The sequence below is a fragment of the Marmota flaviventris genome, chromosome 18 (assembly GCF_047511675.1).
Source record: "Marmota flaviventris isolate mMarFla1 chromosome 18, mMarFla1.hap1, whole genome shotgun sequence".
Classification (NCBI taxonomy): domain Eukaryota; kingdom Metazoa; phylum Chordata; class Mammalia; order Rodentia; family Sciuridae; genus Marmota; species Marmota flaviventris.
The window spans coordinates 4464384-4483484 of record NC_092515.1 but is presented as its reverse complement, the minus strand read 5'-3'; the positions used below and the strand labels follow the sequence as shown (position 1 = coordinate 4483484).

The 19101-nt window shown below is 39.5% G+C and overlaps 1 protein-coding gene across 1 annotated transcript; it reads left to right on the top strand.

The window, feature by feature from the left end:
- Positions 1–626: 626 nt before the first annotated feature.
- LOC114080080 (vomeronasal type-1 receptor 4-like) lies at positions 627–2864 on the top strand. The gene is made up of 2 exons (XM_027921623.2): positions 627–675; positions 1858–2864. The coding sequence occupies exons 1-2, from the start codon at positions 627–629 to the stop codon at positions 2862–2864; spliced, it is 1056 nt and encodes a 351-aa protein (XP_027777424.2).
- Positions 2865–19101: the final 16237 nt, after the last annotated feature.

Genomic DNA, 19101 nt, shown 5'->3' with positions numbered 1-19101 from the left:
GCCACAGATCCATATCTCAGGAGCTGGCCGCCTCCCTGCAGCACACATCTTGGTCAGAGAGGCCTCTGCACTGAGGTCACCATCCTGGCAGAGAGGAAAAGCCTGGTGAGTGACTCAGGGTGAGTGTGAGAGCAGCATCTGTGAGAAGAGACCCATCAAGAGTCTGGGTAAGTGATCAGAGCCAAAAAGCAGACACTCAGTTGAGCCCCTCAGAAGCCAGAGCCACACAAGTATTAAAACAGTTGATGAAGAATGGCTCTAGGTAGCAAAGATAAAAGGATCCTATCCTAAATGCCAAACCACCATGGGTCCTAATTTAACTACATGTGATTTTTACTGACAGGGATTGCTGTGGTTTAATCCAAGAGAAAATTAAATGTGATTTTCAAGGTGTACAAGGAGGTTGTTTTAAAGTCACCCAGCTGCTCAGTTTCCCTTACAGGAAGTCTACACTAAATCTTCATGATTTCTAGGTCCAGACTCATAGGATCTCCCTGCCTGTGTGTGGAGTAGGAGGAGCTCACAGGAATCTTCTTAGGCCTGTGCAGAGAGAGAGCTGATGGTGACTGCTTGGGCAGAACATTTTCTCTGACTCTCAGCTTGGTGAGAGTAATTGTACCGATACAATGGAGAGAGTAATTGTACCGATACTGAAAGCATCACAATTCAAGGATAGTGAGGCCATTTCTCTGTATTATGGAAAGTAACATGTATGGAAATAGTGGACAAGGTTATTACAGAATTCTATTACCATCTGTAAGAGCTTTATATTTTTTTCAGGTGGAATATTTTCTCATTGTAGTGAATGTACCATTTGGCATAGGAATCTGATAGTGGATCAGGGTATGAATGTGCAGGGTACATAGGAAAGCTCTTCACCATCTGTTAAGTAACAAGTGGACATAATTTTTTTTACCCACTAAATTTTGTTAAATATATGCATTCAAATGAATGCAGAAATTCTAGTATTTCAACTTTTAAATACTAACACATACCAAATTTCTTGAATGGCTCCTATTGTAATATCATTCACTAATATTGTTTTTCTGATACATTTTTTCCTTAGGTATTAATTAACACATATCTGAGTCTTCTAAAATGTGAATACTTTGTTTCTACACTATACTCTTTAATTATGTGTTATTTCTTAGTATCCCAAGACTTAGGAGAAGATCTGGGAATTGGCAAAATTCCTGAGATAGGGCCCTTGAGCTTGTGTTCCTAACAATTCACCATATGAGTCATGGGGAGCTGTCCTGATGTGGAGTCAGTCCTGCCTCCCTGCATGGGACTAACCATGGCACAGGTGCTTGCAGGGCTGAGGTTCCCTCAGTGCATCTGCAGTCATTAAATCAATATCTAAATGTTCCTTCATAAGTGACCTTGCACATAGAATTAATATTTCAGAGTAAATGGGAACATTTTACAATGAACTGTCTAAGATACCACTAGTTTTGAAGACAATATAAATATAGACAAATGGAAGAAAATATGAGCTGGATTGATAGAAGAACCTGCTCACGACCTTTAGGGAAGCTTGATGGTTCTTGCTGTGCTCTCTGTAAACACTCAGCCAGGTTCAAGACACCTCTGTACCTGATTGGAGTGTGAATCTGGACAGAGACTTAATATCTGTGTGCAGAAGTTCTCTTGGTCATCAGCAAAGTCATCTCAGCACCTGGCTCATGTCATGAAGATGAATCACCAGGTGCTGCCTTCACAACAGGGATTTACACATACTTCATGATTTGACTATCCATACCAACCTCATAAAAACCTGCTAGTGCAATAAGACCTTTTGTAAATTTTCAGAGTGGTAACTCTGAAGAGTGTACAATACTGGGTTTTGGTTGATAGGACATGTGCAGTCCAGTCCTCCTGTTGCCTGCCAGACCCACTGGCTGGCACAGCAGAGAACTGGCAGGGTGGCAGCCAGTGATGTGGTTGTTGGTATCATCTTCTTGTCACAGACTGTGGTTGGAGCTCTGGGCAATTCCTCTCTTCTCCTCCATTATCTGGTCCATTACCTCATAGGGTTCAAGGTAAGACACACAGACTTGATTCTTCAGCACTTGATTGTGGCCAACTTGTTAGCTCTCCTGTGTAGAGGAGTTCCCCAGACAGTGGCAGCTTTTGGAGTGAAAGGTTTCCTCAGTAATTTTGGATGCAAGCTGCTTTTCTATCTTCACAGAGTGGGTAGGGGTGTGTCCATTGGCAGCACCTGCCTCCTGAGTGTCTTCCAGGCCATGAAGATTAGTCCTGAGAATTCCAGCTGTTCAGAGCTTAAAGTGAAAGCTCCCAAATACATTTGTTTCTCCATATTCCTGAGCTGGATTCTGTACCTGCTTGTAAATATTATGATTATTTCACATATGACTGGAAAAAGGAGCAACTATAATATCACAAGCATGAAAGATTATGGATACTGCTCTTCTGTTCATCTTGACACAACCTCATTATCACTGTATGCAGTACTGGTAACATTCCCTGATGCCCTGTGTGTGGGGTTCATGCTCTGGGCCAGCAGCTCCATGGTGCTCATCCTGCACAGGCACAAGCAGAGAATGCAGCATGTTCATAAGACCAGCTCCCCCAGGTCTTCCCCTGAGTCTAGAGCCACCCAAACCATCCTTCTTTTGGTGAGCACTTTTGTGTCTTTTTACACACTTTCCTGCATCTTTCAGGTTTGTATGATTATTTTTTGTAATCCCCACTGGCTGCTGGTAAAGATGGGTGCAATAGTTTCTGGGAGTTTCCCAGCTCTCAGCCCCTTTCTGCTCATGAGCAGGGACTCCAGTGCATCCAGGCTCGGTCTCTCTGGAATGAGGAATAGAAAAATCCCCATTGTCAGGAGGAACGTGTAAGTTGTAGGCTTTTGCACAATTCTTACATGTTTCTCCATTTTTGCTTACAAATTGAAAGAAGAGTGATACAGTAATATCTCCAAGAATGACAATCAACACACCTAGACTTATTTATTATATTGTGTCCATGTGTGTGTATGTGTGTACCTGAGTAGGTGCACATATGTATCACTTAGATTTGGTTTTATTGTCCATCCAACAATATTTGGGAAAAGGAGATGTAACAAATATAAATTTTAGATATCATATACCAAGTACAACAACTGCTGAATTCTTCAGCATAATATCTGCTTTCTTTATTTTCTACTATTCTAGTTTATTAACTTGTGTAAACAAGTGACATGTATTTTTCATTTATCTACAAGTTATAGTTATGCCTTAGCTGTGTCTTTTGAATAAAATGTCAAAGTGAACACTATCAAATGTTTACCTTTGCAATGAAATGAGACATACATTTCATATAACCTTGGACATGATGGGAAGCAAAGGCTACTGATGTCCTCTTTATTAAACAGCTTATATTGAATTCATTGATTTTGGTACTGTGATTTTCATAATGCAATATTTCTTATTTTCATAAGATAAATAGATTTTAATCTTTATTTACTGTCTATCTGTGTCATTTACGGCATTGGGTACTAATAAATTTTATTTTACTACTTATTATTGAATCAGTGATAAGTCCCTTTGAAATGTTTGTATGTATGTGTTGGCATGCATTTCTAATAAAATTTCACAAACTGCACCTGTGCAAGCAAATGCTACATGGAAAAACAAATCCCTAGTCTGTATGACTCCTCTTTCCTGTATGTGTCCCCAAGAGTGACCAGTATGTGACTTCTAAGAATAGAGATCAGTTTCAACGGTTTGCAATTTACATAAATGAAATCATTTAACATCAGCTGTTTTATATTTGACTTTGAAAATGCCATATTCTTCAAATTTGTATTTTCCCATGTTTTGATGATAGAATCTCAATAAAGGATTTCAAACAATTCTAGCATTTCTCCCTTGATGCACACATGCTGTGGTTTGGATGTGATTTATGTTTCCAACCCAAGTCCATGAGTTGGAATTTTTGCCCCAGTGTTATGTGCTGGGTGGTGAAACCTTTGAAAAGTGGGTGCAATACAAGATGGTTGGTCATGGGGAGGTCACTAGGAGGGGATTAATGATGGATTACTGCTGTCTCTTGCTCCCTGTTCTGCTCTGCGGTCTCTTCTGTACGTGATTCTACCTTTGTGATTCCATCTGCTGTGAGGCCCTCACCAGGACTGAGCAGATGCTGGCACCATGCTCCTGAGTCTCCAGAAATGTAGTTCAACAAATTTCCTTTCTTTATAAGGTGTTTGTGTAGGCATTTGGATAGGCAGCAGAAACTGATCAGTACAACACATTGGAGCATCATGATCAGCACTGACATGTGGGAAGTGTGACATGTTTTCATGATACTTTCATGTGTTTCTTTGCACACATATATGTGGAACATATATGTACATATAAGTATCTACAAATAGCCCACATTTTCTGACCATAGGTTTATATCTACTTGTCTTTAGCATATATTACTAGAGTTTCCCAAATGTTTCTATGAATGTCAACCCATTCTGTGCACCTACATTTATTTTTATATTTTTGAAGAAGAAAATGCTTTTATTAATCTGAACATGAAGAAAACCCAAAATCTTATTAGAATTAAACATGGATATATAATGCTCTTTTGAAATTTACATTTCTCTCATTCAATTGAGAGGAAAATGTTACATGTGAGGACTCTTCCTGGTGCAATGAACTAATTCATACCGATTTTTTAAAATAGTAAGTAGCAATTGGCATATGATCTTAATCTGTGCTATGACATAGAATCTCTGCTGATCAGAGGCAGCAGGAAATGGTCTGATTTGTTAAACATCAAGAACTACATTTCTAAAGAGACTGCTACCTCAGTGCACCATTTTCATTGATGTGGCCAGTGTTGGCTGTGGGTGCCACAAAATTAGCACATTTCTCCTGAAGTAACAGGTACTCATTGATCAAATGTGGTTTCTTCCAAATTCTTCATACTTTCCAATAGAAACAAAAACACTGGTCTTCTTTCCCCAGGGAGTCAAATGTGAAATGCAGCTATTGTAAACCTTCTAAATCACAAATTAAATGTAGGCAATTAATTATTATTAAGAATATCTCTAAAGTCATTTTGTCATGGAAAACACCAAGCTTCTATATAACTCTCCAAAGTAGCTTTCTATTTTTTAATACAACCTGATTAATAAAATATTTGATATGTATTTTAGCAACTCTTCTCTGTATTCAACACTTATTCTCAATAAGGATTAAAGTTCTGTTTACAAAGAATATCTACATATCAATAATTTTTGAAAAAGTTTGTTTTCACAGAACTGAAGAATTGCTTTGCTTATGTATTCATGATGATTAATTTGAGCCTGTACATACATACATGGCATACATTCATATGTATAAGTGAGCTAGTTAACTCCTAGAATAAAACCACACCCAAGGGGACAAGTGTGAAGTGCAGTTTGGTCTTCCTAGACACCCTCCTCTGTGTCAAGGAGGCAAGTAGATTGTGCTGAAGATGCCATGAGGCTGTGGAAGGGTCCTCATCTGTTAACTTCCTTCACTGGTCTCCTCAACACAGCTGCACCCCATCTGCTCCCCCTGCAGTGCTGGCCTCTACCATGTATCAGAAATGAGATGAGCTTATTGGCACAGCCAAGGCTTTTTGCAATTCTCTAGATAACTCCTCCTCTGCACTGATGTTCAATTCTTTGTGTTCAGTCAAGTAACCATCCAGAATTTTACAAATACCTCCTTTTTCAGTTTGTGTGCCTTGAATATTCTTTGAAGGACACATGCACACCTTCACTCCAGCTTCTCTCCACTTCTTGACTGCTGGGACTCCATCTTCAAGCCCAGCTCTAAAGGGCACCCTCCACATGTGGCCCTGTGGTTCTTTTAGCATTATATCTATTTGGTCCAGTGATATGTGCAGGCACACATTATGTACCAGGCCACTGGATTATGTATTTTTCATTACATACCCCAGTCTCTGGTGCTTAGATATTGTAGTAGCCCCATCCAAGTGGGAAAATTTTTAATCTGTTTCCTGAAAATATTAATATCCTGCTGGTAACCTCTCCTAATGTGTCTGCAGATACAATAACACAAAAATTAAAACAATAACACCAAAATTAAAACACCTAGAAATAAAAGTCCCATCACCTCTTAACATTGCCACACCAGACACCAAGCTTCTAATTAAAATCCTTGTGAGACACACCACATCAATTGGTAAAGTCATCCATTTTTACAAGGAAGGGTGAGCCCTTCCAAAACTCCATGAAAGGGCAGAGCGAGGCATAGGCAGCAGTGAACTCCACCCAGGAAAGAAAGAATGGGAAATTCCTTTGCAGAAAAGCAAACTCAACACCAATCTTGGCAAAGACTAAATCCACTTCATACAAGTGGATATGGAAAACACAGCACACTGGCTCAGAAGAACAAAGCAGTATCTGGAATAACACAAGGGGGAGAAAACAAGGTTGAAGGTATAGACTGCAAACGCAGACATGCTGAGGCAGATCCAGGGGAACTTTTTCTGTGACCACCTGTAAAACGAGTGATCTTACCTCTACTGCAAACATGCTTGCTGTGAGAGAGATTTCCCTCCCTGTTGCTTCTTTCTCCCTGTCCTCAGGTCACATAGGAATCCCTGGGCATCTAGAGCTGCATAGAAGAGTGTTCAGATCAAGATGTGGGAAAGAGGAACAGATGAAGTATATTTGAAAAAAAAAGGGCCCTATGTGACCACAAGTGTTTTTCAAACTCTTCTGTGTGGCTTTCAGTTCAGTTTTTGTCTGTATTAGTCTATTTGACACCTGTTAATCACTGGACTCATTATATTTTTTAGATGTTCTTGTTATTTGCAGTTTGGGATAGTCAAGGTGGCCCCTAGCCTTGGGAAGACTAGCTCTGCCAGAGCTGGCAATCTCTTAAAGGAAGAAAGTGACTCCACAGAACATGGGACTCATATAAAAATTCATCTACCTATGGCTGTGGGTAAAAACCTACCAGATAGGAAATAGGGTGAGCAGTTAAGGAAATCTCAGGTATAATATACTGACTATGTTAGAGGTTCTGTATTCTGAATAGGATTTTTACCACATAATCACATGATTAGTGTTCTTGACATGTGTATTTATGAGAGTCATTGGATGAGTTTGTTCTATTCTAGTGACCATTTTGCTATATTTATGGTGTCCTGTTTTCTACATCAATATTCACAGTAAAATTTATCATTTTTAAATTGGACAAAGTATGTGAGTAGATGTAGTTTTCAAGAAGACAGAGTGGCCAGCATATATATCAATTTTGCTTGTAGAGACCAATCTGTAAAATGCATAAAAATACAAGGAGATATTACACCACAAGTGTTGGGATGGTTAATATGAAAAAGACCAGAGAAAACAGTGTTGGCAGGAATATGGGGCAAGTCAACCTTGGGCAGATTATGTGGGAGATCAGGTAACCTGCACCCCACCATGGAAAAGTGCAGGAGGATGCCTCTGAAATTGTAGAGTAAAACTCACCTGTGGGGCAGCAATCCCACTCCCTGCTGTGCATCTAAAGGAAAGTATTCATAGTCAACAAGACGTCTGCACCTCCAGGTTCACTGCAGCACTGTTCACGACAGGAAAGACAGCAGCAAGGTGAGATGTGGTGTCCACCAGTGTGTGCAGGTGTGTAGGTGAGGTGCTGTGTCCATTAACATGCAGGGGAATGGTACTGAGCCTTCGACCCAGGAAAATTCTGCCCCTGTGCTGACCAATGATCCTGGAGGGCAGCATGGAAGTGGCAAATAAGAATACTGTTGGAGGGGCTGGGGTATAGCTCAGTTGTTAGAGTGCTTGTCTCAGATGCACAAGGCCCTGGGTTTAATCCCCAGCACTGCCAAAACAACAACAACAAAATAAACAACAAAAAAAGAATACTGTTTGATCTCACCCATGTGGCTTCTAAAAGAGTGAACTTCACAGAAACAGAGTGGAATGAGTATTGTAAAGAGGTGATTAGTGAGAGACATGGGCTGCTGGTTAGAAGTGTACAGAGTTCTATTGCCACATGAATGAACTCTGGGGTCTACTGTACAACATAGTAACTGCAGTTAGCAAGACAAGGTTGTTTTTGAAATTTTTTGAGAGATCTTCAATGTCCCCCACACAAGTTAAATATATTGCATGATAGGTAGATAAATTAACTGATTTTCAGTAATCATTCCATAGTATCTACCCATGTGAGCTCCTCATGTACACCAAAAATGTACACAAATTCAGTTATCAGTCACCCCTCCATAAGCAGGGCTGAGTCTGAACACATGTTCCTCTACTGTTCAGGCAGGCTAGGCTCCTCACTCTGAACTGTAGCCACATACTGCAGCTCCTCCATCTCTCAGAGACATAAATCCATTCCACACCCAACCCCCACACAGCTGTGTCTGCCACTCTACCAGCACCGGCTTCATTAAAGAATGTTCAATTCATGAGTAAATGCTAGGGAGTTTTAAATTAAAAAGACAATACTCTAATTACCTTCAAAACCAGCTTTGAGATGGCTTCTCCTAGCTCCTTTCTCCAGGCACCTAATGCGGTAGCGAGGTTTACTGAAGAGACGAGTGACAGAGGGAGAACACTCCAGGGAGTGGACTTTTATTGGGAAACAAGAAATTCCAGGGAAAATCCCATCCAATGAAGGTTAAGGGGGCAGCATCTTAAGGTCAGGGGCAATGATTGGGTTATTGGGGCAGTGGCCAGACGGATAAACCCTCGGACCTGGAGAAGGGTGGGGAAGGCTAAGACACAGCTGTGTCTAAGCACCTCTCACCCAGCCAGGGAGGTAATTCAAATCACTTGCGAGGATGGCCTCCCACATATTCCCCCTTTTTTCTTTTAAAAAGCAGGCAATGGTTTACTCTCTTGGGTCTCTGCACTCTCACTCTGAAGACTCGCCATCCTATAATTACTACACAAAAAAGAATTAACAGCAAAGAGAACAATAAAATAATGTAACAGGCCAAGAGTTTAAGAATATTTCCAGGGTTAAATCCACTTAATTCCTTCAATATTGGACTAGCCAAAAAGAAGGGTCTGAAAAATCAGCTCTATTATTTTGAATATCTTGGATGTGATGATGGAGTTCCAAAAGATCGAAGCTATTATTAATATTTTGTCAAATACCCAACAAATGGTTCTTAACCTTCTCCCAATCCCAGAGAGAAGCATTGTACTTGGCTGCTGTAACACACACATATTTATAATTTGCATGGCATTTAAGCCTTTCCTTAAACTTTAAAGCTGAAAGTTCATTACCTATATTTATAACAGTCGCCTCTAAGGTGTTTCACTTAATCTCAATCCTTTCATCAATATTTACTTGATTGTGCAGAGCCTTGGAAGTATTTTGGGCTAAATTATTAAGAAATTTTGCATTTGAATATTTTGAGATAAAGTTATTGAGGCTGTGACAGTGGATGCAATGAAAGGAACCAAGGTGATATCTCCCACAATTATAATTCCAATGGCACGTCTAGGTCTCGCTAGCTGGGTAAGGATTTGTTGTAAGACTTGAAAATCAGCATCAGCGTACCATGGTTCTGAAATATTAGCAGGCAATAAAACAAAAGAGGGCTGATGAAGTACCAGCACTCCTTTTCCTGTATTATACCTAGTAATACAATTGGTTAGGTAACATTTGTTACATGTTATAACATATCTGTCATCTATCCATTTAACTTTTACATTTCCAATGATTAAAACGTAGGGAGATTGGGACACAGGCTCGTAAGCCATAGCAAGATCCCTCCTTACAGCTCTTGCCAAAAAATTTTGGTTAAGGCTTGTGTGTAAAATGTAAGTACTCTGAGGCAGCAATTAAGTGCCAAACATCCTTTTGAATACCACCCTCATTGTAAGTCAAAATATTACTAACAAATCCTGCAGATGTCATATCAGATTTTTTTTCATAATTGTCTTTTATCAATTTTTGGAGACCAGTCTAAAATATTCCCACTATCTTTAGACACCTTATGTTGTACTGAAAAATTATTTACACATTCTATCCATCAAGGAAAGGTGCCAATCTCAATTGTAGAACTATTTGGACAATAAAGTATTTGTGGAGGTTTTGCCAAAAAGACTGGTTTGTTATGGAAAAGTCCCATTTTGATCACTGATCTAGTATAAGGTTTTATGTCTCCATAAATAGTATTATTAGTCAGTCTACTTCTCCAAATCACTGTGTTTTCCTCAAGTGATACTCTCAGACAGCGAGCATGTTTATCGTGGGACCAACACAAAAGTAATTGGGCACTATAGCCAGAATAATTAAATCTAGTCATATGATAGGGAGTAATATGAGTATCTGTAAATCCTCCCATCATGAATGAGTCATTATTAAACACTGGAATAGATTCTCTAGTCCACAGTGCTGGATGTTCCAGGGGTGGATCTGGGAAATATGTCCAATAAGTGTCTCCTCAACTCCCTTTTACCTGACAGCCCCGCAGGGCAATCACTGTAGCTACCATCATCAATGAAGTCTCATTCCTTCCTAGGAGTTGAATTATTCATGAAGCGTGTGTTGTCAGCTTCTTCATGTCTTCCCATGAGATCAGCTTTTCAGCTAGGTCATGCTGCTTCCTATTCATTCTTTTTCGATATCTCTTCCTTTTGAGTGGAGGCTTCTCTGGGTCTATTTTCAGTCCTTGGAATCTTGGTTCTATCTCTTCCATGTCTGATTGCGTGTTCAGGCACCCATATAGGACGGAAAGCAACTTCTGGAAAAATACAAGCATGACCTCTGCCCCACATAATCACTGGATCTGGGCCTTTCCATTGACCAGTCTGTAAGTATTTCCACAGAACTCTGCCTAAAGGGCCTGTTGTTGTGGAAGACATATGTCTTTCAGCTGCAATGTGACCTTCTGCGTCACAATTTAAAAAAATTAAAACAAACAAGGCATGGTTGAGGCTATTTTGGAAGGTCATAAACCTATTGATACCTTTTAACTTTTGTAATTGTAGCTTAATAAATAAATGAGCTCATTCCACAATGGCTTCACTTTGGGGGTGATAAGAAATCCCTGTTTTATGGTCAATTTGAAACTCTTGGCAAAATTGTTGAAAAGAAGAGCTTACATAAGCTGGTGCATTAACTGTTTTAATCTATAAAGGGCATCCTAACACACCAAAGGCTGCTAGGCCATGAGAAATTACATGTTGAGTATTTTTCCTTTGTACATGCTGTGGCAAAAAATCTGGAATGTGTATCAACTATTACATGTACATAACAAGTTTACCAAATAGAGGAATATGAGTTACATCCATTTGTCATATTTGATTTGGTTTTAATCCATGGGGCTTTCCCCTGATGGCAGAGATGGAGTGTGAAACACACACTTAGGGCAGTGACTTATAACTTGATGAGCTTGTTCTCTGGTAATATTAAATTTTTTTTTACATAAGCTAGAAGCATTCTGATGATGCAAGGAATGTGAAGCTTGTGCACAATCATATGGAGACATCTGTTGACAAACAGCTACCAATTTATTAATTCTGTTATACCTGAAGTTAAAGATCCTGGAACATTAGTGTGAGCTCTTATGTGTCCTATGAAACATGGGTATTTTCACATTTGCACCACCTTTTGTAGATTATGAAATAATTTAAATAGCTCTTGTGATGAAGTATATCCAATAACTGAAGTTTCAATATTTTTATTAACACTGACTGAATATAAGCTGTCAGAATAAATATTAATATGCTCATTTGTAAAGTAATTTAAGGCACAAAGAGCTTGTGGCTCTGCTCTTTGGACAAAAGTATATGAGGTTTGTATTACCTCTGTGTGAACATGGCTATAAAAACATGCTTTACCTGAGCTTGAACCATCAGTGAACACCGATAAGGCTCCATCTATGGGCTGGGCACCTACAGTCTTTGGAAAAATAAGTGGTGTTATTGATGCAAATTGAATACTTTTATCATGAGGGTAATGACTTTCTATCTGACCAGGAAAATCAGCAAAAGCTATCTGCCATAAACTAGAAACTTGAAAAAGCCAAATATTTTGTTGAGCAGAAAATGGAATAATTATAATACCAGGTTCAGATCCAATTAATTATAAAAGTCTCATTCTGCCTTTAATTACTAATTGAGCAATAGCATCTTGAAAATGAATTAATGTCTTTTGGGGAGAGTGGGCTAAATGAATCCACTCAATAACTCCTAATCTTTGCCCTATGGCTCCCATAGGGATATGCACAGTTGGAAATATTAATAAATATATTAGTTCTTGAGGATTAATTCTGGTAAGTTGTGCATTTGTAATTGTACTTTCAACCTTTTTTTTAAAAGCAGCTCTAACCTCTATTGTCAGCTGATGAAGAGAGGTTGGAGAAGTATCTCCTTGCAATATCTGGAATAAATGACTTAAATCAGAAGTAGTTAGTTTTAAAGATGGCCTCAGCCAATTAATAACTTCTAATAATTTTTGAAAGTCATTAAGGGTATGTAATTCCTTAACTTATATCTGTATAATTTTGAGGGCAGATTATATATCCTTGAATCATCTGACCTAAATATTGAAAGGGAGGCATCTTTTGTATCTTTTGAGGAGCAATGCACAAACCCATTGCTGTAAGTGAAGCTTCTATCTGAGTAAAAATTTCTGAAAGAACTTCCGAATTAGCATGAGCCAATAATATATCATCCATAAAATGAATAATACATGCATCAGGAAAGTTATTTTTTATAGGAGCTATCGCTTGACCCACAAATTTTTGACATAAATTTGGACTATTATGCCTCCCTGAGGCAAAACTTTCCAGCAATATCTTTTAACAGGTCTTTAAAATTAATTGCTGGGGCACACTAATAGCAAATTTTTCACAATCCTCAGGATGCAAACTTATCAAGAAAAATCTATCTTTTAGATATATTACCATTAAGCTATACTTTAAGGGAATTTCTGTGGGGGAAGGAAGTCTGGGCTGAAATGATCCCATAGGCTGAATTGCATGGTTTATTGCCCTTAAATCCTGTAGTAACCTGACTTTTTCTTAATAACAAAGATAGGGGTGTTCCAAGGACTAAACATTGATTTTATATGACCAGCCTGAATTTGTTCCTCAACTAACATATGAATTATCTTAAGTTTTTCCCCTGAGGTGGGCCACTGAGAAATCCATATAGGCTCTTTTGTGAGCCAGGTGATCTTTTCTGCTGTTTTTTTGGATCGGAGAGACACTCAGGGCCCCTAGTAAAAATTTTGGTTTGGAGTATTTACTAATCTCTGTTGAGGAGACTGGTTTGTAAGCAGATACTCTCCCTGATAAGTTCCCTCATTGTCTCAAGGAAGAAGCCCATGATTAATTTCCTCAAATGATCTCATAGAATTTGGAGTTACTAATAATAATTCCATTTTGGTTAATATATCTCTTCCCCATAGGTTTACTGGTAAGGACTCTAACATATAAGGTTTAAAAACTCCACTGTTCCCATCAGGATCCTCCCTATTTAGATAATTTGTGGGTCATAAGGAAACTGTCTGTGAGATCTGCTCCGGTAAAAATGGAGGCTCTCTATGGTCGGCTGTGATGATGTTAAATTGCACAATCTTTCTTCTGATTCCCCTATTTTTCCGGCCTGGGGATGGGCTGACCAGAAGTTTTTTGACTCTCTATTAGGCGGAAGTGAGGGCCAGAAGGTGGACTGATCAGCGCCATCTTGGCCTGCCACATGGTCTTCAACTCTGTAATATCTGCTACCAAAGCAGAGGGAGCCCTGGGCTTAAAATCATGGACATTACAATTTCGCACGTAATGGCCATTCCTCCCACAATGAAAGCATCTCCCACAAGGTCTGCATACTAATTCTTGGGGCTGCAGAGTTTGTTTTATAGCCGCTGCAAGTGTAATTGTTCGTAAATGGGCTGGGTCAATATCAGAACACAAGTGAATACACTCTGAAACTGTCCCCTTTTTTCTATGGGCTCTGAGAACATCTTGACAATATTTATTTGCATTTTCAAATGCCAACTGATTAACAATATACTCACAAGCACCTGGATCTCCAATGGAGCCATTTGCAGTTTGGTAGAGTCATGCTACAAAATCAGAATAAAGTTCATTGGCACCTTGCTTATCTTTAGTCAAAACTAAGTTAGATTGGTCCGTGGAGGCAATCTGTTTCCAGGCACTTTTTTCACAGGCTGTAATCTGATCATACACTGCAAATTCATAATTTAGCTGCCTTTCCAAATCAAGAAATTCACCCACTCCTAAAAACGTGTCAACAGGTGTTTGAAGATCTTGCCTCCGATTACTTTCTGCCTGCTCCGAACAAGTCTGTCCAATATGAAAAATTCCCCCCACTCAAGAAAGCTCTATCAATGGAAATCCAGTCACACCAAAGCAAAAAATTCCCCCCACTCAAGCAAGCTCTAGCAATGGAAATCCAATCACACGGTGGGAGCGGTTGAGAGCAGATAGTCTCAAGCAAGCTCTGCATGAATGATGAATTTGGACCGTAGAACTCACAGGCATCTTTTTAACTCTTTAATAATTTTAAAAGGAATTACCATGTGAATGCAAACACAATGGTCTTGATCATTAACCTGTTTAAAAACTGTGAAGAGTTGAAAATCATTAGTATCTTCCCCAGCTTCCTGTGCCTTTCTAATTCCCTGCTGGAATGGAGTAAGAAAAGTCATTGCCAGTTCAGGGTATCTGTTAAAATTTGTCCTTTTAACAGACAATGGCTGAATTCAAATAGCCAGGGCAGGTGCTATTAAGCACAGCCTGTTAAAATTCCCTGGTAAATACTGGACTTCATTGTCCCATTCTTCTCCTTCAGACTGCAATTCCTCGGTGGATTCTTCCCTGTTGCCATCTTGAATCTGAGCTTGTAAGTCTTGTGAAAGAGGACTTTCTATCTCTCTATGAATCTCCTCTGGATTTTTCTCTCTGGGAGAAGGACTTTCTATACCCCTGGAGGCCTCCTCTCTATGGTTTTCCTCTCTATGGTTTTCCTCTGGACTACTCCTGTTTGGTTGAGCCAAGGCTAAGTTTTTTACTTTCGGTTTTGCCCGAGGTTTTTTGTTTGAATATAATTTGTTTTAGTTTATAACCTGCTTAGAGGAAAAGAGATTTCCTTAGCCTCAGGCACTCTTTCCATTTGAATGAAATTAATGGCTCTCTGAATACCTTTCAATAGATTTTCAGGGGGCCATGGACTATGGCCCATGTAATCAAAAAGACAGGTCTCTAATGCAGTCCAAACCTTTTGAATAGTCTCAAAGTTTCCAGGTAATTCATTAGAAAGGCAAATTTTATGTGATTTCCTTCCTAATTTGGCCCATGTATGTAAATTTAGTGAATCTTGGTCACAAAACCAAGGGCAAAATTCACCTACAACCTTTAAGAATTGTAGCAACTGAGTTTTTTAAAATTGCTTTCCCTTTTGATTAATTACTGTCTCTAAAATAGTCAAATACATGTCTTTATCAGTAGAAGTTGAATTCCCCATCATTAAATTTTTTTTAATGTCCCTTTGCTTCAAAAATTGCCTGGTACTTCCATGACCCTAAAAATGACACAAATTCTGTATTTCTATAGCACACTTCCTAACTCAACCTAGTCAATTAACTCATGAGCCTTACTTGGGGCACCACTTCTGCCATGCCACCAGCGCTAGCTTCATTAAAGAGGGTTTGATTCATGAGTAAATGCTAGGGAGTTCTAAATTAAAGAGACAAGACTCTAATTACCTTTAATACCAGCTCCTGGATGGCTTCTCCTAGCTACCACCTCCAGTCATCTAATGCAATAGGGAGGTTTACAGAAGAGACTAGCAAGAGAGGGAGAACATGCAAGGGAGTGGACTTTTATTGGGGAACAAAAAATTCCAGAGAAAATCCCATTCAATGAAGATTAAGGGGGGGCAGCATCCCAAGGTGAGGGGTGACGATTGGGTCTTCAGGGCAGTGGCCAGACATGCCTCTGCATGGACATGTCCTCGGTCCTGGAAAAGGATAGGGAAAGCTCTGACACAGCTGTCTCTAAGTATCTCTCACCCAGCCAGGGAGGTAACTCAAATCACTTGCAAGGATGGCCTCCCACAGCTGTGTTGTGTCATATTTAATGTTTGTTCCTCAGTGATGTCTCTCCTAGTGGCCCCAGGACAGCCCTTCTACCTCATCATCATAGCTCTGTCTTCTCTTGTATCCACTCTTAACTCCATTACCTCAGTCCACTTCCCTGGGCCCCAAACAACCGAAAGTCCAAGGTCCACCCTCAGCCTTCTCAACACCCAATTCAGGCTTCTTTCCCAGTCCACCATTTCATCATGTCCTTATTATTTTAACCACTTCAATATAACTCCCATTGAGTGTCACTGCCCAAAACACACCTGTGTTTCACCTGGATGGTAAATCTCACAGCACTTCTTAAGGTATCTCATTGTATATATTTTCCTTGCAGGGATGAATTAATATTAGTAATTATTAATACCAATATAAGTAATTTATAATTAATTGGAAATTAATGTTACTAATGTTAATTAGTAAATTAATATTAGATTTGATATTACAGAAATCTTGGCTCAGACATGTCAAATTGATATGGCTGATGTCATTGTTGAAGGAGACTTTTATTTCATTCTGTTTGAGCGATGTTGCTCTGTTTCTCCCCCTTTCAGTAGTGGAGGTCAATATTGGGAGGAAGTATTTATTCACAAAGTAGAATATAAATTAACATTCAATTATGTAAATGTATCCAATGAATTTACTCATATTTGTGCAGATGAATCCAGAGACTTCCAAGGTGATACTAGCATCCATTCTTTCTTTTCCTTGTACCTGTGTTAACATCCTTCCTATGAGTTTTCCCTCATTTCATTTCTCTGCTCATACCTTCAATATGGTGCCATTCATTGTAATGAACTACAGGAAGCAACTAGATTTGGGGTAGAAATCTTCCTGGGAAGGAAGAAATATAATGAGACATGCAAAGCTCACTGCCAGCCCTTCATATGACAGACCTCAGTACTTCCCAACCTCTCCATGATCCTGTAGGTCTCCCAGGATCATGGATAAGTAAGAGTCTCTCCAAACACTAGAATATCCTCTGAAGACATGTTATGAGGAAACTTTAAAATTGTTTTTCATAAGTGACACCTGGGGAGGAAGTTTCCAACAGTGCCCTCAGCTCCCTCAGCCTGCACAGCCATTGCTGCTGCTGGCACAGTGGTAATTGCAGGTCCCAGGGGAGGTGAGGTCACAGAGCCACAGACCCATATCTCAGGAGCTAGCCGCCTCCCTGCAGCACACATCTTGGTCAGAGAGGCCTCTGCACTGAGGTCACCATCCTGGCAGAGAGGAAGAGCCTGGTGAGTGACTCAGGGTGAGTGTGAGAACAGCATCTGTGAGAAGAGACCCATCAAGATTCTGGGAAAGTAATCAGAGCCGAAAAGGGGATACTCGGTTGAACCCTCCAGAAGCCAGAGACACACAAGTATTAAAATGGTTGATGAAGAATGGCTCTAGGTAGCAAAGATAAATGGGTCTAGCCTAAATGCCAAACCACCATAGATCCTAGTTTAACTAAATGTGATTCTTACTGACAGGGATTGCTGTGGTTTAGTGCAAATGAAAATTAAATGTGATTTTCAGGGTGTACCAGGAGGTTGTTTCCCTCACAGGAAGTCTACACTAAATCTTCATGATTTCTAGGTCCAGTCTCATAGTATCTCCCTGCCTGTTATGTGGAGTAGGAGGAGCTCACGGGAATCTTCTTAGTCCTGTGCAGAGAGAGAGCTGATGGTTACTGCTTGGGCAGAACATTTTCTCTGACTCTCAGCATGGTGTGGCCAACAGAGAGAGTAATTGTAGCAATCCTGTAAGCCTAAGAATTCAAGGATAGTGAGTCCACTTCTCTATACTGTGGAAAGGAACATGTATGTAAAAGTGGATAAGGTTATTACAGTATTCTATTACCACCTGTAAGAGCTTTATATTTTTTTCATGTGGGATATCTACTGATTGTAGTGAATGCACCATGTGACATAGGAATATGATAGTGGAGCAGGGTATGAATGTGCAGGGGACATAGGAAAGCTCTTCACCATGTGTTCACTAACATGTGAACCTATTTTTTTTACCCAATGGATTTTGTTAAACATATATACATTCAAATGAATGCAGAAATTCTAGTATTTTCATTTTTAAATGACCACACATACCAATTTTCATGGATGGATCCTATTGTAGTATCATTTACTAATCTTACCTCTTTGAAAATTTTTTTCTTAGATATTAAAAACAATCATATTTTTATCTTCTGAAGAAGCGAATATTTTGTTTCTATACTATGCTCTTTAATTACGTGTTACTTCTTGGTATTCCAAGAAACAGTTCATGGCCTGGGAATGTGGCAAAATTCCTATTACAGGGGTCACTGAGCTGTGTTCCTAAAACACAACCACATGAGTCATAGGGTAGCTGTCCTGATGTTCAGCCATTCCTGCCTCACTGCAGATAGCTCACCATGGGACAGGTACCTGCAGGGCTAGAGTTCCCTCAGTGCATCTGCAATTATTAATATATCTAAATGTTCCTTTATAATTGATCTTGTACATAGAATAAATATTTACATCTAAATCAAAACATTTTACAATGAAAAGTTGAAAATACTATTGGTTTTGAAGACAATAGGAATATAGACAAATGAAAGTAACTATGAGCTGGATTGATAGAAGAACCTGCTCACGACCTTTAGGGAAGCTTGATGGTTCTTGCTATGCTTGTAGTTAATGCTCAGCCAAGTTCAAGACCCCTCTGTGCACCTGATCAGAGTATGAATCTGGACAGAGACTTAACATGTGTATGCACAAGTTCTCCTGGTGTACTCAGCCCCTGTATCGTGTCATGAAGATTCAGGAATCACCATGTTTTGTCTTCACAACAGGGATTTTTAAACACTTCCTTCTTAACTAGTCATGAACCTCATTAAAACCTGCTAGTGAAAATAAAACCTTAAATAAGTTTTCAGAGTAGAAATTCTGGAGTGTAGAAAATATTGGATTTTGGTTGATAGAACATGTGCAGCCCAGGCCTCCTGTTTCCCTCCAGGAACCTCTGGCTGGGATACCAGGGAACTGGCAGA

Bases quoted from the DNA above. Each gene is read 5' to 3' on its own strand.
- LOC114080080 (XM_027921623.2), top strand. From the start codon at position 627: ATGGAGAGAGTAATTGTACCGATACTGAAAGCATCACAATTCAAGGAT. The intron at 676-1,857 runs GTGAGGCCATTT...TTTGGTTGATAG, and splicing joins AGCATCACAATTCAAGGATA to GACATGTGCAGTCCAGTCCT.